Source organism: Hemiscyllium ocellatum, chromosome 6 (genome assembly GCF_020745735.1).
Source record: "Hemiscyllium ocellatum isolate sHemOce1 chromosome 6, sHemOce1.pat.X.cur, whole genome shotgun sequence".
In the NCBI taxonomy this organism is placed as follows: Eukaryota; Metazoa; Chordata; class Chondrichthyes; order Orectolobiformes; family Hemiscylliidae; genus Hemiscyllium; species Hemiscyllium ocellatum.
The window spans coordinates 108,029,232-108,051,920 of NC_083406.1; the positions used below are offsets into that span (position 1 = coordinate 108,029,232).

The window sequence follows — 22,689 nt, forward strand, 5'->3', positions numbered from 1 at the left end:
GGAACTGAAAATGTGTTGCTGGAAAAGCGCAGCAGGTCAGGCAGCATCCAAGGAGCAGGAGAGTCGACGTTTCGGGCATGAGCCCTTCTTCAGGAATTCCAGCGACCTTCAACATATTGTTTAGCTATCACCATTGTTAACAGCTAACCTGAGAATGCAACTTTTTAAAAAAAGGTTTTGTGATTTACACATGAAAGAAGCGAAACTATCACTGTATTCTAACAGATGAAAGACTTAACAATCAATTTTTCAATGTATAATTTCAGTTACATCACACTGCAAATTTTTTCTATAAATTCTGTGTTAGGATTGAGCCCTCCACTATCACCTGATGAAGGAGCGTCACTCCGAAAGCTAGTGTGCTTCCAATTAAACCTGTTGGACCATAACCTGGTGTTGCGTGATTTTTAACTGTGTGGAGTTTGCACATTCTCCCTGTGTCTGTGTGGGTTTCCTCCCACAGTCCAACGACATACAGGTTAGATGGATTAGCCATGGCAAATGCAGGGTTACAGGGATTGAATAGTGTGGGGTGAGTCTGGGTGGGATGCTCTTCCAGGGATTGGTGTGGACTTGATAGACTAAATGAACTGCTTTCACATAGTCATAGAGATGTCTAGCACAGAAATAGACCCTTTGGTCCAACTTGTCCATGCCAACCAGATATCCCAACTCAATCTAGTCCCACCTGCCATCACCCAGCCCATATCCCTCCAAACCCTTCCTATTCATATACCCATCCAAATGCCTTTTAAATGTTGCAATTGTACCAGCCTCCACCACTTCCTCTAATGATATTGTATATGTCATTGTCTGCTATCTCCTGCCACCCTTGTACACATTTACACCCGCAAAAACCTTAGAATCTCAAAAATGTTAAAAATGTCAAAAGAAATCATGGAAACGGGCAATTCAGCCCATCATGTGTATGGAGAAAAATAAAGAACTAACAGTCGATCCTAAGTGCAGCTTCTAGCACTGGAGCCCATAGCCCTGCAGGTTACAACACGAGCTGCAAATCAAGATATCTTATACACAGGTTGAGGATTTCAATCCACAGCTGCATACTGGACAGCAATTCCAGATATCCACCAACTCCTGGGTGAAAATACTTTTCCTCTCAGTCCTTCTAATCATGCCAAAACAAAATCACACACTCAGTGCCCCTCATGCTTGCATCCACCTCAATTAAGTCACCCATCAGTCTCCTCTGTTGTAATGAAAACGACTTTAGCTTACCTTTCCTCAAAGCTGCAATTCATGTAAATCTCCTCTGTACTCTCTCCAGAGCCATTATGCTCTTCCTGTAAAGCAGGGACCAACTATGGCCTAACCAGTGTTTTATATAGTTCCAGTGTTACATCCATGTGTTTGTATTTCACACCATATCCAATAAAGGAATTGATGCCATTTGCTGATTTTATATATATCTGCCATCTTCTGAGACCTGTCCATGGTCTCTCACCCACTCTACTCCTCTCAAACTAAACTCCCGTTTATGGGGTATGCAATACCCAAATGCATAACCTCACATCTCTGGAGCAAATTCCATTTGCCATTTTGCTACCCACTTAGCCAAACCATTTACATTATGTTGATGTCAACAGTTAGGCTCTTCAGAATCAACTGCATGGAAAATCTAATGCAAACCATTAAATATATGCAAGAACATGAAGTGACCAACATTGAGCTCAATTGAATCCTATTGGACACCACATTCATTTATCAAAACCTCAACTGATAGGAGATGGTGGCCTAACGGTACGGCTGCTGGACTATTAATCCAGTCTCCCTGATAATATTCCAGGGACCTGGGTGCAACTCCCACCATGGCAAATGATGGAATTTGAAATCATTAAAAATCTGGAATTAATAATCTAATGGTGATCATGAAATCCATTGTTGGACAAACCCATCTGGTTTGCTAATGTTCTTTAGAGAAGGAAACTGCTGTCCTTACTTGGTCTGGCCTATATGTGACTTCAGACCCACAGCAATCCAATTAACTCTGATCTGCCCTCTGGACTATTAGGGATGAGTAATAAATGCTGGCTTATTCAGCCATGCCCTCATCCCATGAATGAATAAAGCAAAAAAATAACAATTACTCTCTGTTTTCTGCCACTGACCCAATTGTGGATCTAATGCACCACATTTCTCAGAATCCTGTGGAATTTTACTTTTCTTGTCAAATGCCTTATTGAAATCCATGTGCCAACAGCCACCGCACCACCCTCATTAATTCTCTTTCTTACACATCAGAAAATTCAATTTAGTAAAGCACAACCTTCCCTTTACAAGACCATGCTGACCAACCCTAATTAACCCATGCCTAAGTGATAATATATCGTATTTCTCAGAATTTATTCTAATAATTAGCCTTATCAGCCTATCATCACAACTTTTTTAAGGAAAATGGTACAAGCTTCACAAACTTCTGACCCTTTGGAACATCATCTGTTTCTAGTGAGGATGGGAAAATGATCACAGCATCCACCATCTCTCCCTTGCATTCTTTAACAGCCTGGAATACAATGCAGGGAGGAGAAAATGAGGACTGCAGATGCTGGAGATCAGAATTTGTGTTGCAGACGTTTCGTCTCCTGTCTAGGTGACATCTTCAGTGTTTGGGAGCCTCCTGTGAAGCGCTTCTGTGACCTTTCCTCCGGCATTTGTAGTGGTTTGAATCTGCCGCTTCCGGTTGTCAGTTTCAGCTGTCCGCTGCAGTGGTCAGTATATTGGGTCCAGGTCGATGTGCTCATCCACAGATTCAATCAATAAGCACATCGACCTGGACCTAATATACTGACCACTGAAACGGACAGCTGGAACTGACAACCGGAAGCGGCAGATTCAAACCACTACAAATGCCGGAGGAAAGATCACAGAAGCGCTTCACAGGAGGCTCCCAAGCACTGAGGATGTCACCTAGACAGGGGACGAAACGTCTGCAACACAAATTCCCACCTTGGTGAACAGAACCACAACAATGAGCACCCGAGCTACAAATCTTCTCACAAACTTTGAGCTGGAGATCAGAGTTGAGAGTAAGATGCTGGAAGAGCACAGCAGGTCAGGTAGCATCCGAGGAGCAGGAGAATACAAAGCATTCAACCTTGGTATTTTATCCATGGTCAAGGATTCCAAACTATGCAGTACTTCTTCTCTCATTATACTTATTATATCTAATGTTTCTCATTCCTCCTCTTTAGCCAGAATATTTTCATCATCCTTCATCTTTGTGAAGACAGACAACACTCATTAAGAATTCTACATCTTCTGCATCTAAACTTAAAGCTAATCATACAACTCTGATAGGCTCTATGATGGTCTCTCGGCTCCTGAACAAACTTAATAGTGGTACTGTTTACTTTATACGGACTCCCCACACTTCCATCAAAATGTATCATCTCACCATTCTCGGCAATGAACTTCATCTGCCAGCTGTCCACTCATTTCACCTGTATGTCAATGTCCTTTTGATGTTCTACACTGTCTTCCCCACAGTTTGATAATGCCTTTTTTGATCTGAGAACAACTATCACATTCTGCTGGTGTTTCAGGTTGGTAATACTTAGAATACACAGAATGTCATCTATCAAGTCTGCTGCAAAAAGGCTGTCTTTTTTCAGAAGCCAACTCAATATTTAAAATTCTCCAAACATCAACCGACCAGAAATTAAAATAAGACATTGCTTGGCAATTAGATAACTGACAATTATAGTGTTGCTGTTGTGATACTGCCTGAACTGCTGTTTCCAAAAGCTGCCTCATTGTAGTTTATCTAGATTAGATTCCCTAGTGTGGAAACAGGCCCTTCGGCCCAACAAGTCCACACCAACCCTCCGAAGAGTAACCCACCCAGACCCATTTCCCTCTGACTAATGCACCTAACACTACAGGCAATTTAGCAAAGCCAATTTACCTGACATCTTTGGACTGTGGAAAGAAATTGGAGCACCCGGAGGAAACCCACGCAGACACGGGGAGAATGGGCAAACTCCACATAGACATACGTCCAAGGCTGGAATTGAACCTGGGATCCTGGTACTGTGAGGCAGCAGTGCTAACGACAGAGTCACCGTGCCGCCCCTACAAATGATTTGCTCCCTGGAGTTGTTCAGGGAGAGGTGGGTGCCGCAAGGAGTGGAGTGCATTATTTCCCCCTCCAACTCTATTTTGATTTAATCCCTGCCCTCCCCTTCACTGTTTGATCACGCAGCATTGCCCTTTGATGTGAAGGGCACTGCTTGTCAATGGCCACGCGGGTGTTTCCTTTCTTCCTGGTGGTGGAAATTGTATAAAGATTTGTGCACCTTGTGTCTTTCACTGTGTCTCACACCTGCACACACACACCATGGGTGCTGGGGGAAAAATAAGCACTACCGCAGTTAGGCGGTAGTGCGGGGGGTTAAAAAAAAGAGGAAAAAAGAAAAAAAAACAAATGATTTGTTTCTGTACTTTATGAAATTATGTTTGATTGAGACCACATAATTAACTGACAAGCATTATTAAGTGCTTCACATCCAGGAGAAATAGAGAAAAATAAAAAGCAAAACAAAAACACAGATGATTGCATAACAGTTAGCATAGGAAATCTTGATTCTATTAATAGAGGTTGCGACTGCTATTTTTTTAATTAGAAGGGAATGAGAGACCAAGGACTTTAAGCAGGAAGTTCCAGAGAATAGAACCAAGGCAACTCAAGGTCACAGTAATAGTACAGGGCAATGCCATGGAATGAACTGAACACATGTTTCAAACGTAATTGATTGCAGGAGAAGAAATGTGTGGTCAGTGAGAACAGATATGAAAGCAAGCCAGAAGTGGATAGCTTTCTTGTGCTTATGTACTGCATTTCACAACCATTGCTTTGTGCATCTCCAGTGTAACATTAAGCCTGTATTCCTCTCTCTGTCGAAGCAACCTATGATCTGTTTGTAGTGCTCGCAAAACAAAGCTTCTCACCATTCTTAGGTACATGTGACCACAATAAATCAAATCAAACCAAATTACTCCATGTCCTAGAGGGTTTTGCAGCTAATGAAACATTCTTTGAAGCACAACCATAGCTGTAATATAGGAAATGAACCAATTAAAACAGCAATAATGACCAAATGGTCTGCTTTTGTGATGTTAAACAAAGAATAAATATTGTCCACGACACCAGGGATAATGCTTCAGCTCAACTGGAAAATAACGTTAAGGTACCTTCGATATTCACCTGAGGAGATAGATAGGAAGAATGGCTGAATGTCAAATTTGCAAGTCACAGGCCTGGACTTGCCTGCAGTTGAAGAGACTCTGTGAACAGGTGAAAATAGTGACCGGGAAATGATTTCAGAATTCCCAGCTTCATTGCCAGCTAAGAATTCGCAATAAGATTTTGTGAGCCCATAGGCATCCATTAAGATTGTTGAAACAGCTAACTCTCTGGAAAACTTTGCTGTTTTGAGAGCTCTGAATTGTTCTGTCAATGGTACAATTAAGTGGGCTCCAGGTGTTTGCAGTTTCTGCTATTGTACTTTAAACTATCTGCTGATTGGCACATCGACCTACAGCAAAAAGTATGTTTTTAAAAACAAGGTGGAACATTATCAATACTTCTATGTTAGGAATGCTTTTCTAATCATATCTCATTGTCAATGCAGGGCTTATTGATTCCATGTTGTGTGTGAGTAGGTTTGAAAGTGCTATAATACAGTATTAAGGCATAAGGAATCAATGGAAATGGGTAGGTTAGAGGCATTGCTTACCATTGGAGCACAAGGGGCCATGGGGTATGGGTTAGAGGCATAGCTTGGTGTGGCAGGTATAGTGTGCCATGGGACATTGGTGGAGCATATGACACACATTAGAGGCAGGTAGAGCTATGGTGAGGTAGGAGGGAGCTTCCTAGGCATTGGGAGATGGGTCACAAGGAACCTTGGGGAATGGTGAGGTGGCCTGAATAAGACAAGAACAGAGAATGGGAGTGGAGTGTGAGAGGTTTTGAGAGGTGAGAATTAAACAATTTCACGTTTTAAAAGATAAATAGCCCACCTCAACTCCTGGCCGGTTCCTACTTTAGAATTCTTTCCAACATGAATTGGCCTGACTGTAGCCCTGTAGCCTGTGATAAAACTCCTGTCTTTGTGGACACTTTTGGTCATGGCCGGTAGAGGAGTGAAGCTGGGAATTTTCCTGACTCCTGCCATCCACCCGGAGGGTGAAGTTCCAGGTCACGATCTTTGATTGCCCAGCACTGCTCAGTACAGCACTGGTGTGTCAGCCTAAATTGTCCAGGAGCAGCTCCTGAAACCACAATGTGACTGAGAAGTGTGTGCGTCACCAAGTCAGCCACGACTGACAGTAAGAATTCAATATTCCAGACCACATGGTGGATGACAGATAAGCAAAATTAAATGGAAACAGAACAGATGAGGAGGAGGCAATTACCAGCAAGGATATGTGGATATACAGGCAGGCAACATGCAAAGCTGCAAGTATGTAGTCTTGGTGATGGATAGAGTTCAAAGCTTGAAGCTCAGTATGAAGAGGGACTATGTGCTGCCAGATTTGTCTTGGAAGGCTGACTGGGGCAGTAACCAGTGAACAAGGAAATGGAACTAAAGTGGTTAAAATAACTTTACAAAGAATTGGTTGTGAATCTTATCAGATCAAATGGAGACAGTTAAAAGCGATGAGGAATTTGCAACAGCAACAGTATGTGATGGATGGCAGTTACAGGAAGGGGGGGAAAGTCTCAGATACAGTCACATGGATGCAATAACTCCAGGAAAGGTAAGAGAGGTAGGCAGCTCAAGCAGGAGCCTTCTATAGCTATACCCATTTCAAACAGGTATGCTGTTTTGGAAAATGTAAGGGGTGATGGATTCTCAGGGGAATGTAGCATGAACAGACAAGTTTCTGGTATTGAGACTGGCTCTAATGCAACGAGGGATACTTTGGTTTCCAAGAGATCAATTGTGTTCAGGGACTCTCCAGTCAGAGGTACAGACAGAAGTTTCTGTGGCCAGCAGCGAAAAATCAGAATGGTGTGTTGCTTTCCTGGTGCCAGGATCAAGGATGCCTCAGAGAGGGTGCAGAATGTTCTCGGGGGAGAGGGTCAGCAAAAGGTCATTGTCCATATTGGAACCAACAACATAGGAAGGGAGATTAGAGAGTTTGGCAGGAATTTAAAAAGGAGGTCCTCAAGAGTAGTAATATCTGGATTACTCCCAGTGCTACGAGCTAGTGAGGGCAGGAATAGGAGGATAGAGCAAATGAATTAATGGCTGAGGAGCTGGTGTATGGGAGAAGGATTCACATTTTTGGATCATTGGAATCTCTTTTGGGGTAAAAGTGACCTGTACAAGAAGAACAGTTTGCACCTAAATTGGAAGGGGACTAATATACTGGCAGGGAAATTTGCCAGAGCTGCTCAGGAGGATTTAACTAGTCATTTGTGGGGGGGGGGGGGGAGATAGTGAGGAAATAGATCAATCTCAGACTGGTACAGTTGGACAACAGAAGCGAGTTAAACAGTCAGGGCAGGCAGGGACACGATAGGACTAATAAATTAAACTGCACTAATTTCAATGCAAGGGGCCTAACAAGGAAGGCAAATGAACTCAGGGCGTGGTTAGGAACATCGGACTGGGATATCATAGCAATTACAGAGACATGGCTCAGGGATGGGCAGGACTGGCAGCTTAATGTTCCAGGATACAAATGCTACAGGAAGGATAGAAAGGGAGGCAAGAGAGGAGGGGGGAGTAGCATTTTTGATAAGGGGTAACATTACAGCTGTGCTGAGGGAGGATATTCCAGGAAATACATCCAGGGAAGTTATTTGGGTGCAACTGAGAAATAAGAAAGGGACGATCACCTTATTGGGATTGTATTATAGACTCCCCCCAATAGTCAGAGGGAAATTGAGAAACAAATTTGTAAGGAGATCTCAGCTATCTGTAAGAATAATAGGATAGCTATGGTAGGGGATTTTAACTTTCCAAACATTGACTGGGACTACCATTGTGTTAAAGGTTTAGGGGAGAGGAATTTCTTAAGTGTCTACAAGAAAATATTCTGATTCAGTGTGTGGATATACCTGCTAGAGAAGGTGCAGAACTTGACCTACTCTTGGGAAATAAGGCAGGGCAGGTGACTGAGGTGTCAGTGGTGGATCACTTTGGGGCCAGTGACCATAATTCTATTAGATTTAAAATAGTGATGGAAAAGGATAGACCAGATCTAAAAGTTTAATTTCTAAATTGAAGAAAGGCCAATTTTGACAGTATTAGGTAAGAACTTTCAAAAGCTGACTGGGGGCAAATGTTCACAGGTAAAGGGACAGCTGGAAAATGGGAAGCCTTCAGAAATGTAACAAGAATCCAGAGAAAGTATATTCCTGTTAGGTTGAAAGGAAAGGCTGGTAGGTATAGGGAATGCTGGATGACTAAAAAATTGAGGGTTTGGTTAAGAAAACGAAGGAAGCAGATGTAAGGTATAGACAGGATAGAGTGAATCCTTAGAAGAGTATAAAGGCAGTAGGAGATACTTAAGAGGGAAATCAGGAGGGCAAAAAGGGGACGTGAAATAGCTGTGGCAAATAGAATGAAAGGGAATCCAAAGGGTTTTTACAAATACATTAAGGTCAAAAGGGTAACTAGGGAGAGAATAGGGCCCCTCAAAGATCAGCAAGGTGGTCTTTGTGTGGAGCTGCAGAAAATGGGCGAGATACTAAATGAGTATTTTGCATCTGTATTTACTTTGGAAAAGGATATGGAAGATATAGACTGTAGGGAAATAGATGGTGACACTTTGCAAAATGTCCAAATTACAGAAAAGGAAGTGCTGGATGTCTTGAAACACAAAGGTGGATAAATTCCCAGCACCTGATCAGGTGTACCCTAGAACCCTGTGGGAAGCTAGAGAAGTGATTGCTGGGCGTCTTGCTGAGATATTTGTATCCTCGATAGTCACAGGTGAAGTGCCGGAATACTAAAATGGTGCCATTGTTTAAGAAATGTGGTAAGGACAAACCAGGGAACTATAGACCAATGAGCCGGACATCGGTGGTGGGCAAGTTGTTGGAGGGAATCCTGAGGGACAGGATGTACATGTATTTGGAAAGGCAAGAACTGATTCGGAATAGTCAACATGGCTTTGTGCGTGGGAAATCATGTCTCACAAACTTGATTGAGGTTTTTGAGGAAGTAACAAAGAGGATTGATGAGGGTAGAGCTGTAGATGTGATCTATATGGACTTCAGTAAGGCGTTCGGCAAAGTTCCCCATGGGATACTAGTTAGCAAGGTTAGATCTCTCAGAATACAGGGAGAACTTGCCGTTTGGATACAGAACTAGCTCAAAGGTAGAAGACAGAGGGTGGTGGTGGGTTGTTTTTCAGACTGGAGGCCTGTGACCAGTGGAGTGCCACAAGGAGTGCGAGGTCCTCTACATTTTGTCATTTACATAAATGATTTAGATGAGAGCATAAGAGGTACACAGTTAGTAAGTTTGCAGATGACACCAAAATTGGTGGTGAGTGGACAGCGAAGAAGGTTATCTTAGATCACAACAGGACCTTGATCAAATGGACTTACGGGTCGAGAATTTGCAGTTGGAGTTTGATTCAGATAAATGCGAGGTGCTGCATTTTGGGAAAGCAAATCTTAGCAGGACTTATACACTTTAGTCCTAGGGAGTGTTGCTGAACGAAGAGACCTTGGAGTGCAAGTTCATAGCTCCTTGAAAGTGGAGTCACAGGTAGATAGGATAGTGAAGAAGGCATTTGGTATGCTTTCTTTTATTGGTCAGGCCACTGTTGCATGCAATTCTGGTTTCCTTCCTATCGGAAAGATGTTGTGAAACTTGAAAGGGTTCAGAAAAGATTTACAAGGATGTTGCCAGGGTTGGAGGATTTGAGCTATGGGGAGAGGCTGAACAGGCTGGGGTTGTTTTCCCTGGAGCATCGGAGGCTGAGAGGTGACCTTATAGAAATTTACAAAATTATGAGGGGCATGGATAGGATAAATAGACAAAGTCTTTTCCCTGGGGTTGGGGAGTCCAGAACTAGAGGGCATAAGTTTAGGGTGAGAGGGAAAAGATATAAAAGAGACATAAGGGGCAACTTTTTCACGCAGAGGGTGGTATGTGTATGGAATGAGCTGCCAGAGGAAGTGGTGGAGGCTGGTACAATTGCAACATTTAAGAGGCATTTGGATGGGTATATGAATAGGAAGGGTTTGGAGGGATATGGGCAGGGTGCTGGCAGGTGGGACTAGATTGGGTTGGGATATCTGGTCGACGTGGACGGGTTGGGACTGAAGGGTCTGTTTCCATGCTGTACATCTCTATGACTAATTGTGACAATGTAGAATACACCAACCTTGATGCCATTGATTGAAAAGGGATTTCAGTATTTCAAAAATGTTAATATTTGAGAAATAGAATACAGCCAAGCAAACATAATAACTGTCTTTCACAATCAGCTTGTAGCTGATGAATACGGGGTAGACCATTTAGGACAGAGATGAGGAGAAACTTCTTCACCCAGAGTGTGGTGGCTGTGTGGAATGCTCTGTCCCAGAGGGCAGGAGGCCCAGTCTCTGGATTCATTTAAGAAAGAGTTGGATAGGGCTCTCAAGGATTGTGGAATGAAGGGTTATGGAAATAAGGCAGGAACAGGATACTGATTAAGGATGATCAGCCATGATCATATTGAATGCATGCTCAAAGGGCAGAATGGCCTACTCCTGCACCTATTGTCTATTGTATTACTTCAGGAATGCAATCACTTTATAATGCCGGAAATGTAGCTTTATGGATGGTAAAATTTCAGACACAGTAATGTGATATTGGTGAGATAATCTACTTTTACTGTTGGTGGTTGAGGGATAAGTAATAGCTAGCACTTTAAGTATTGCACTGGAGCATCAGGTAAGGATGCTCAAATTCTCTAAAGTTGGACTTGAATCTCCAGGCAAGGTGAAAGTGCTACCACTGAATCACAGTTGAGACCTATGTTGAGTTGCATGGCAATTGAAATGGTACAGTAGACCTAACAGCCAATACAACCTGCTCCTGTGTACAAGGAAAATCTACTTTCTAAAAAATCATATAACAATGCTTTTTAGTGGGATTACCAACAGTAATGTAGCTTATGACGAACTAATAACTGGGGTAAATTTGACTTAAGTTGTTTAAACCAAGGTTTTTATTCACAAGAGAATGAATGAATTTACTTTATGTGTATACATGGCACAATTATCAAATTATGTACATTTGTCAATGTAAGTAGAATGACTGCCTTCATACCTTACAGTGGAGTTAATCTGTGCACATTTAGGAGAATTTTAAAACTTCAGGGAAGAAAAAGGTCCTCAGAGTTGAGACCACTTGAAATGTGTTCTTGCTATTTTAAGAATATCGAACTTTAAATGATACAACATTCAAAATGTTCACTGTCATATAAACAAACACTGCTAATAAAGTCAGCTTACATAGTATTTATAATACTCTTTCAGTTGTTGCACATTATCTCAATATACAGCAGGGGAAAAATGCACATGACAACAAATATTGAGACCCTAAACAACTTGACATTGCACCCTACCACAGTGAAAGGGTGTAAGAAATTCATTTTGGGTGCCACTTCATGGTGCTATTTTACCTCTGGACTAAAACACATTTTTAAAAAAATCAGTAAACACAAAGAAGATGCTCTCAAATCTAATTCTATGTCTCTGGTTATATAGTATTGTGCAACAAAAGGAAAACCTCACCAAACAAAACATTGCATTGTGTTTGTGAGGGATAAGGTACCATATTCTAAATTACACATTGGCTCTAAAGCATTAGTCTGCTATGGTAAGCAATAAATAATTACATTTGTCCACTGTGGTTCTGAGAACTCTAAATTTTCCACATTATTCCATCCACTTTTGTTCTTCGAAGAGAATCTGAATTCCTGCAGCATATTTCAGATATTGTTGCCCCAAAAGTACAACCAAAATGCTTGATTGCAAGTTTAATTTCTGTAATTTTGTTCCTTCTCTAATGGCCTGTTAAGTAGTCTTGTGTGGAATCAGATGCAAAAGAGTCTGCGTCCTCATTATCGGAGTCATCACTGCTGTCATCAGCGGCTGGCTCTCCAGTTAGTGCAATACGAGCATAATCATCAGTGTCGATTGATTTGCAGAAATGAATAGCGTACTTCAGCTTTTCCTCTAACACCTGTTTACAGGAATATCTGGGCAGCTTCAGCAAAAAGAAACAAGTGTACGATTCAGGAAGGAAGTGGTCCGGAGGGTTGTACTTGTCCAGCACCTACCATAAATAGTGAAAAATAAAGCCAATGTTAATCATCAAATTGAACCAACACTGTGGGCAGAATTTTACAATCTCCTGCCAGCAGGTTTGCAACCAGAAGGGGGAGCCCATAAAATGCTTCTCTCCAGCCCTTTGCCTGCACCGATCTTTCCGCAATTTACCATTGTACCAGTGAAGCCTGGGCCAACAACCAACTTCCCCTTTCCCCAACTGAGGCCCTCAAGTGGCAAATTAAGGAGGGGGGGGTGTTGCCTAAGTGACTCTGCTCAAGCCTCAGACAGGGGCATATCCATTTTCAGGGGCATATCCATTTTCAATATCACATTCAGCCATAAAATAGATCTAGGCCTATTGCTCACACTCATCCCATCTGTCCGCAAGCCCAACATGCCTCACCTCCCATTGTGCCTGGAGACTTACATGCTTACCCAGTCCTGGACCTCAGGGGTACTGCAGATTCTGCAACAATCTGTCCCAAAAATCAGATCACAAGACCATAAGAAATAGGAGTCCAAATGTGTGGTGCTGGAAAAGCACAGAGGTCAGGCAGCATCCAAGGAGCAGCAGAGTCTTATGATTGAAACATTGAATCTCCTGCTCTTCTGATGATAGCTGACTGGCTGTGCTTTTCCAGCATCACATATTTTGACTCTGATCTCCAGCATCTACAGTCCTCACTTTTTGCCATAATAAATAAGAGTAGGCCATTCGGTCCTTTGAGTTTGCTGATCCAACACACCTCTCATCCACTTTCCTGAGTAAAGACTGGCCAAGAGTTCTCTGGGGCCGGATCTCCCCTTGAGAGAGAACCTCAAGGTTCCCCTTGAGGAAGAACCTCTTCCCCCCAACTCCAGACACTTAAATCCCCTTGAAGTGTCAAACTACTGCATAGCAGCCAGTATTGGCAGGATGCAGTTCCCACCAACCCTCTGAGTGATGGGCTGGGAAAACTGGCCTTCCAAAGAATCCTGATTCCTATTCCTAACAATCTGCCCTATCTGCAGACATGCAGGACTTGACTTCTCCCAGTTTTCTCTTCATATTCTTTGTATCAAAGAGAATATACATGTCGAGGAACATCTACACAAGGATCGGCAGTCCTCGATTGATGTCAGTCTTTCTTCATGATAGAGCCTGACCCTCGAATGCTTGTACAGGCAGAATTGCAGCCAAGGTGATTTTGTCAGAAATACATGTGCACACATTTTCAGCAAGCCAACCAAAATGGAAAAGCCAAAAAAAACTTTTGATCCAAAATTTATTCCTCCAGTGACTTCCGCATCTTAGCACTTTACAGTTTTGCGAGTAAATCAAATACCTGTGCCTTCTGGATTAATTTAGGCACTTCTCATTCCAAGTAAAGGAAGTTAAAAATTGCATAAAGAAAGTGGGCAAAATGTTTGGATACACACGTTTCTATTAATACTGTCCTCTGGATCCACTTTGCTGCCTTGCAGTGCCATTTAACTTTAAAACTTCAACATGCTTTCACAGTTTCAGTGGGAGTGCACTTTGGGAACAGTGACCATAATTTCCCAAGTTTTATGTTACTTATGGATATGGATAAGAGTGGTCCTCAGGTAAAAGTACTAAAATGGGGGAAGGTTAACTAGGACAATATTAGGGGAATGTAGATTGGAGACTGCTGTTTGAGGGTAAATCCACATCTTTCATGGAGGAATCTTATAATGGCCAGTTGATTAGAGTTCAGGACCAGCATGTTTCTGTGAAAGGGAAGAATAAAGACGACAAGATTCGGGAACTTTGGATGCCGAGAGAAATTGAGAGCTTAGTCAGAAAGAAAAAGACAGTCAGAGCCCATGAAGAATATATAGACAGTAGGAAAGAACCTAACTAAGGAGGTTTAGGGGAGCTAAAAGGGGGTCAAGAAATGTCCTTGGAAAACATATAAGGAGCAAGAGGATAACTAGGGAAATGGTCAGTTCATTTAAGGACAAAGGAGGGAATTTATGCATGGAGCCACAGAAATGGGTGACATCTTTAATGACTAATTTGCATCAGCATTAACAATGGAGAAGACATGATGGATGGTGAGTCTCGAAGGGGATATGTTGATATTGTTGGGCATTTCAATATAAAAAAAGTGGCATTGGGCATTCTGAAAAGCAATAAGGTAGACAAGTCCCCAGGACCTGATGGGATCCATCCCAGAATGCTGAAGGTGGTGACAAAGGAAATTGCTGAGGCCTTGTCCAAAATCTTTGCATCCCCCCTTTCAGTCACAACAGAGGTCCCAGCGGAGTGGAGAATAGCCAATGTTGTTCCTTTGTTCAAGAAGGTCAACAGGGATAATACGAGAACTACAGGCTGGTGAATCTATGTCCATGGTGAATGAAAATGAAGAGTCCACTACCAGCTGGGTCATAGTTGTCACCGAAATAGGAAATTTGAGCATCTCTGGGCCACCATCCAAAACCCTCATCACTGCATGTTTATCTATTGGAAATACCTGAATAACAAAATCCCGTCCCCTGAAGTCCGCAATTGTTCTAGGTAATCGTGTGCGTCCCCACACAAACCGCAGAAAAAGGGAGCGCTCAGTATTGGAGAAGGATTCCATCACCTCCCAGAACCACTGGATTAATGAAGCATTCGGTTCTATTCCTTTATACGTGGCGACAGACTTTAAAAGATGAAGTGGTATATCAGGACTTCCACATACCTGCAATGATACAATGAATGGGATACTTCAGTCAGTTCAGATCAAACCTTTTCCACAACTTAAACATTACATTGGCATTTTATGACTAATTCCAAAAATAGTTTAAATTACTTAAAAACATTTAATACAAACATAAAACTCAAATACTATCTGGAGGAGATTCTGGGAGAAGATTTACAGCAGTAACTGGACCTTCAAACAATTTCATTTAAACAGACCATGATGTGCGTTTGTGCAGAATAATTGAAATTTCTCTCACAGCAACTCACAAGGGACAAACACATTCGGCTAAATGTTCCTGCCCTCATTAAGAACAGGAAGGTGGGGGTCAGTGTGCCCCCACTGTCCTCGTGCTGGCATGCCACCTTGCCTGCAGTGGGATTGGTGGCAGGTGTTCTTCTGATCAGAGCCGAACTGAGCCACTTAAGTGGTCATTTAAGGGATTCTTCCTGCCTCCACTGGCATTTAACAGACAGAGCAGTTGGATACGGGATCTCTACTCCATGGGTTGACTGCCAAGCAAGCCTTTTCAAACTGGGCAGATTGTACTTGGGGACATGCATCTTTTTTGGGCACTCTTCTAGTCAAATGATCCACATCAATGACCTATCCCCTGCCACCTTCTCTTGCAAATCTCAACCTTCACGCCTTTGGCCAGGCCGTGCATGACAGAACTCAGTGACCCCTATTCCTACTTACTTGTTTGAGATTCCACACATCCTTAATGTGGGTTCCTTCTCCAGGAACAGACTCTGCTCCCAGTGGTACTGGTTTAGGCTGCTGAGCTGTTGGGAGTAGTTGGCCACACTTATCAGAAATGCATTAACCACTGCCACTAATAAGAGGTGGCCCCCAGTTCCTGCTGAGTGAGTGCGAATTCATTCTCCATTCTCAGGCTTGGCAGTGTGGTCACTGTTGCTACAATTAAATGTAACCTATTATATTGATCACAAAGCTAGTAATCATCATTTAAATATAAAGGCCGGGTGAATTAGATCAAATGTTGCCCAAAACCAATTGGGAAATAAAGGCCCAGCACAAGATATGTAAATACAAGTTAAAGTTGCCATCGTCCCAGAGAATCATAAGGCTGCTCTCTCGGAGATAACTTGTGGTTTAACCTCAGAGTTAACATGTTTCAGCGATAGTCAGGATTGAGGTGGAGAGACTTCCATTGGGCTGGAAAGCTGGTTTGTGATCTAGAGTGGCACCGACAGGGGTTCAGTTCCGATACTGGTCAAGGTAACCATTCTCAACCTCACTCCTTGCATGAGACATGATTACCCTCAGGTTAAACCACCACCAGTCATCTATCTCTAATAAGACAGCAGCCCTACGGCCTTCTGGAACTATGGTGACTTTTTCTTTAAACATTTGGTAATGGTTTTGAAATTTTTTCATGTCAAAAGTGTCAGCATCAACCAGGTTCATGCAGGGAAAAATCCACGTACCTGAATGAATAGGCTTGAGGCACACCCATCACTAAACATTAGGCCTTATTTATATAACACCGCTATTATGTGGATGATGGAGCAGGAGGAGAAAGTGAGGACTGCAGGTGCTGGACAGTCAGAGTCGAAAAGTGTGGCGCTGGAAAAGCACAGCAGGCCAGGCAGCATCTGAGGAGCAGGAGAGTTGACATTTCGGGCATATGTGGGGGTGGGGGGATGGTAGTTGGGAAGGCGATAGTAGATGCAGATGGGGGTGATTGTGATAGGTTGGTGGGGAGGGTGCAGCGCTTAGGTGGGAAGAAAGATGGACAGGTCAAGAGAGCAATGCCAAGTGGAAAGGTTGGATCTGGGATGAAGTGGGAGCAGGGGAGATTTGGAAACTGATGAAGTCAATGTTGATGCCGTGTGGTTGAAGGGTCCCAAGGCAGAAGAGGTGGTGTTCTACCTATCTACCTACTGCCTTCCCAGCTACCTTGCCCCAGCCCTACCACCACCTTCCCCATTATGTGGATGATGGCTGGTTATCTTCACAAAGCTTACCCATGAATTGACACGGGGTTTGAGATAACTGCACAGATGTGAATGACGTGGGCAGGAGGGAAGGAAGCAGATTGTGAAGGAGAGGGGTGAAAGAATCACAAGTGAGAGAAAACTGACCTATAAGGCAAGAAGCAATTGGGCAGGAAGCAAATACATACTGACAACAGAGTTAGGGGTAATGCAATGTTTCAGGAGTTGTCCATTCAATTAAATTTTTCTTTTATAAACTTAAGACAAAAAAAAAGGAGTAGCAGTAGGCCATTTGGCCCCTCAAACCTGCCTCAACATTGACTAAGATCATGACTTCAACTCCAATTCCTCCCGGTTCCAGCTGATGCAAAATGAAAACTAGTTTCTCCCACCTGAAAACACAACATCTAACCACAAAGTATATAACCTAGAAACAACAGGAGAACATTAAACTTTCATGTACACCTCTCCCCCGCCCCAAGAAAAAGTAGTTTGCCATTGGTTCAAAATCAATGCTATTTAAGAATGAATTCTCAACAATCAATGGTTTAAAATAAAGCAATGACATCTCCTTTATTGAAACTAATCAGACAATTGAGAATTTTCCACTAAGAATCTGTCAGAAGGAATGACGTACCATTGTTTCCAGTTCGTAGCCAGTGAAGAGAGAAAGAAGAGGTACAGGGACGACTCTAGCCATCCCCTCCCGTACGGCAGCAACCTGCTCATCAAATTCATGCAGCCTGTCACAAACAAAGCACACCAAATATGAAAATTCTTACTTATATAGCATTTTCCACATGCAACGAAACGTCTCAAAGGTTTTTTCTTGAGTGGCAGCTTATTGAAGGACAGCAACTCCCACAAACAGCTATGTATACATGACCAGATAAACTGTTGTTTGAGGGATAAACTCTTTTCCCAGGACGCCAGCAGTAACTCCACAAAGACACCATCGGATCTGTTACCCAACCCAAGGTGATTCATAATGCCTCGGTTTAAAACTCATCTGAAAGACAGCGTTCCCTCAGTACTGCATTGGATTGTCAGTCTTAATGTTTGTGCTCAAGCATTGGACTGGGGCAGGAATCTAAAATCTTGTACCATGCAGTCAAGATGGCTAGTTTTACAGAAACAGATTATTAAACTTTGCTTTTTGAAACTTAAAATAATGCAATAGCAACACTTCATGATGACGCAGAGACAATGTTAGAGAAACTATAGCTGGACAAGTCTTTGCAAAATAGGCCTATGAAAAGGCAATGCTATGAAATAATTCACTTTACCTATAGTTTATGGCCAGCCTAACATACTCTGCTCTGTTCTCCAATACGATATGAGTATGCTTGGAGCTCAATTGAATGTCTTGACCACTGGCACTTGGCACGGTGAAGGGCAAAGACATGGCCTCAAATTCCTCAGCTGTGGCTTCATTATCTCTGATGTACATGAGCCCAGGAATAAAGTCCTTGTCAACCTAGGAGTAAGAACATGGGCTAAAGAATAGGTATTTTCTTCAAATATACCCAGATCATTAATGTATGACAACTTTACTTCGATGTAAACAATCAAAAAACAAGAAATTTCATATTAGCCAAAATCAACACTGGGTCGAAGAAAGAGTTATTTGGAGACATTGGTCAAATATATCAGGATTTCAAAATGGTTGAAAAGGAAGAAAGGTGATAGGAAGACAAGTTTAGGAAGGGAATCCAAGAACTTAAGGCTAAGTTACACGATAGTACAACTACCAATGATGTAGTGGGAATTAATAAAGGGTTTTAATACAAAGCCAGAATCATCTCAACGCCTGCAAGGCTTTTGGAAGTTAAAGCGATGGGGGAAATGACAACTGCGTGAACTATAAATGTGGGGTCGAGGAACCAATATAGGAACAGTGTGCAGGACTTGGAATAGGATAGAATATTGGCAGAGTTTTAGACAAGTTGAGGTTTAAGGAGTGTGCAATACAGAAAGCCAGCCAGGAGGGAACTGAAGATAGAGAAGCCAGAGATGAGGGTTTCAATGTGTGGCAGAGAGGGGGCAATGTCACAGAAGCAGGCAGTCTCTACAGTGGAAGATGATGTAGAGCTCAGCTCAAGGTCAAAAAGGTGAAGTCAAATAACCTTGGCCAATCAAAGACAGTGGCAAAGCTACAGAACCATGATTAGTCAAGGTGATACCATCAGTCTTTTCAAAGTTTATGTGGAGGAATTTGCAGCTGATACAGGATTGCATGTCAGAAAAGTCGGCATAATTTGTATGTTTGCAATGTGCAAACAATGCTACTGATACAGCAATCAATAATGCTTTACAATTATGAAGTTTATAAGATTGTAATATCCTGAGATGGTCTTTAACTGAAGGGGGAAATACAGGAGATCATGTGACTCATTCTGAAGTCAGCTTGACAGTAAGCGGAGACTTTTGGACATTAAAGGAAGTCCAGATTCATTTATTGAAATGAAGATACAAGATGGTTAATGCTCAGAGTCAGTGGCAGCAGCCTGTGTACTAACAGTGGATAGACTTTATCTCCAAAGTCCAAGAAGTGGGAGAAATTTAAGATTTAAATAGTTGTGCCGATTTGGATCCAAGATGAAAGAGAATTGGGAGTCTCAAAGTCAGCTGGGTAGAAGGCCAACATGATTCATGTTGTCACAGAAAGTGGATGAGGTCCTTAACGTAAGATTTGCATCATTGTTAACAAAGGAGATGGACCTGGTGGATGGTGAGTCTAGGGAGGGTGCTGGAAAAGCTCAGCAGGTCAGGCAGCATCCGAGGAGCAGCAGGATTGACGTTTCGGGCAGCTCCTCGGATGCTGCCTGACCGGCTGTGCTTTTCCAGGACCACATCCTTGACTCTGATCTCCAATATCAGCAGTCCTTACTTTCTGTGAGTCTAGGGAGGGGTATGTTCAAATCGTAGGGCACGTCAATATAAAAAAGGTGATGTTGGGTGTTTTAAAAATCATTAAAAAGGTAGACAAATCATGGAAATGGGATTTGAGAAGGTAAAGATTTGCCAAAGTTTGAGAGAGGACAGCTAGGGCCCAGACATTTCTGTGAGATCACAGATACCAGAAGGCCCAGACTACCAAACTTGTGAACAGTTACGATGAGACTGAGGAGGAGGATTTAAATAATCTCATGGTGAAGGACAGTTCCAGATTAGAATTACCAGGCTGACAGAGTGTAACAAATCCTTGATAACAGCTTTTGTTTCAGTTATGGTAAACTTCAGAACAGAATTTGTAAACTATATGTTGCCTACAAAAGTAGTGTTTAGTAGTGCATTTGATCTTTTACACCATCAGTCTTTTCATATGGAATCTTGTTACATTACCATTTTAGTTATTAACTGGAAGTTCAAATTGCCCTTTTTAAAAGTTATTGGTATCTTTGGAATTCATAAGAAATGGTGGCAGTGGAGGAAAGATCTTCGCATGAAAATTCAGAAACAGGAAACGGAGCCATTGCTGAGGGGTTCTGGATGCAATTAGCTAAGTAAGAGTGAAAGTGAGGTCAGTCCACTGAACTACGCCGCAGAGGTCTGCCTTGGACGATAGTAGTGCAGTATACTTCAGTGCAGTCTGCAGGTGAGATTAAGGAGGATGAGCAGAGATGGTGCACCATAATCACAGTCACAAAAAATGTCACTGGAAACTTCAATTAGAGTGTTCCAGTGCTATGACAGGGGCAGACACTGGACTGGAGAGATTCAAACACATCATGCAGAAAGGATTTTAGAAAAGAAAGAGACGAGGTTACCAAAAGCTGACAGGTCAGTGGCTGTTTGCATTTGAACACGGATTATTGATTTATAATGTTCGCATAAATCACCCCGTGGCTCAACACTTTAACTCTCCCTCCCACTCCACCGAGGACATGCAGGTCCTTGGACTCCTCCACCGGCAGAACATAACAACACAACGGCTGGAGGAGGAGCGCCTCATCTTCCACCTGGGAACCCTCCAACCACAAGGTATGAATTCAGATTTCTCCAGTTTCCTCATTTCCCCTCCCCCCACCTTGTCTCAGTCGGTTCCCTCAACTCAGCACCGCCCTCCTAACCTGCAATCCTCTTCCTGACCTCTCCGCCCCCACCCCACTCCGGCCTATCACCTTCACCTTGACCTCCTTCCACCTATCCCACCTCCATCGCTCCTCCCCCTAGTCCCTCCTCCCTACCTTTTATCTTAGCCTGCTTGGCTACTCTCTCTTATTCCTGATGAAGGGCTTATGCTCGAAACGTCGAATTCTCTATTCCCGAGATGCTGCCTGGCCTGCTGTGCTTTGACCAGCAACACATTTGCAGTTATAATGTTCGCACACAACCAAGTTAGAATATTTTAACTCCAGACAAAAACAGAGTTCATCTTGGAACCAAATCGGCACAACATTTAAAATGTGTTTCTTTATAAGAGACAGACAGAAATGTCAGAAATTACCTCACTCAAGTCAGCAATTGTTAGATTCATTCCTGCCAGTTGTTTCCACACAGGTTCAGCCAAATTGAGACTTAGAGGACTGCCAGTACGTATAGCAATGCCTAAAAGTACACCTAAAAAGTGGGAACATAAATAGCAAGTTTCAGGATAATATAATGTTAGAAGCATGAATAGATCCCAATTATTCCAATTTAACTCTAATGGACAGTACGGCAGAGAGCAACAAATTTTGAATAGTACTTTGCTTCGACTGCACTCTGCAAATATTTAGCACTCACTTTCTGGATGATCATTAAAAGTTTAAAATAAATTAAGAATTTTGATATTGCATAAATTAAAAGTCTTTAGCTTTCAAAAGAGATTTATTTTCTACAATATTTCTAACTTTGCTCTTCAGGTTTCCAGTACAATGGAGTCAGATCCAATCCAACAGCAAACAACATCCAACATCTTATGTGTATCGCTGGTTTTAATGAGAAGTGTCAGCTACCTCTAACATGCATATCTGCAACATTAGCAGATAGAGATCAAGAGCAGTAATTCACACTGATCTACTTCTCATAGCAAGAAGGATGATAGCAATTGTAATGCCATAACAATTTATCCATTGAGTCAGGTTCAGTGTTTAGGAAACTGAAGACAAACAGAGCCCTCAAAGAATATAAAGATGGTAGGAAAGAACTCAAACAAGGAATTAGGAGGGCTAAAAGGGGCCATGAAATGTCTTTGAAAACAGAATTAAGGAAAATACCAAGGTGTTTTGTGCATATAATAGGAGCAAGAGGGTAAGTAGGGAAAATGTAGGTTCACTCAAGGACAAAGGAGGGAATTTATGGCTGGATTCTAAGGAAGTGGGTGAGGGCCTTAACAGAAGAATAGCAATGGCATTAACAAAGGAGAAGGACATGGTGGATAGTGAGCCTTGGAGAAGTATATAGCATATATATAAGGCCATGTCACCTTAAAAATGGTGGTGGTGTTGGGTGCTTTGAAAAGTATTAAAGACAGTCAAGTCTCCGTGGCATTGTAAGATCTATCCCAGAATACTGAGGGAATCCAGGGAGAAATCTGCTGGGGCCTCATACAAAATCTTTGCATCCTCTTCACTCACAAGGACAGGTTCCAGTGGACTGGAGAATAGCCAACATTGTTCTTTTCAGGGAAATGGATAATCCAAGAAATTACAGGCCAGTGAATATTATGTCCATTGTAGGGAAACTATTGGAGAAGTTTCTTTGGGATAGGATTTACTCACATTTGGGAAAAATATGTGGACTT

General features: G+C 42.4%; 1 protein-coding gene across 5 annotated transcripts in view; it reads right to left on the reverse strand.

The window, feature by feature from the left end:
- Window positions 1-11,184: 11,184 nt before the first annotated feature.
- herc2 (HECT and RLD domain containing E3 ubiquitin protein ligase 2) overlaps window positions 11,185-22,689 on the reverse strand; it is a 238,785-nt gene continuing 227,280 nt past the window's right edge. For all 5 annotated transcript variants that reach the window (XM_060826247.1, XM_060826244.1, XM_060826246.1 and 2 more), the window contains 5 exons: window positions 21,412-21,524; window positions 18,248-18,438; window positions 17,599-17,704; window positions 14,788-15,000; window positions 11,185-12,314 (listed from right to left, as the gene is read on the reverse strand). In XM_060826247.1, the coding sequence (XP_060682230.1) occupies window positions 12,042-12,314; window positions 14,788-15,000; window positions 17,599-17,704; window positions 18,248-18,438; window positions 21,412-21,524 (896 nt within the window). In that variant the 3' untranslated portion in view covers window positions 11,185-12,041. The remainder of the gene's footprint in view (window positions 12,315-14,787; window positions 15,001-17,598; window positions 17,705-18,247; window positions 18,439-21,411; window positions 21,525-22,689) is intronic.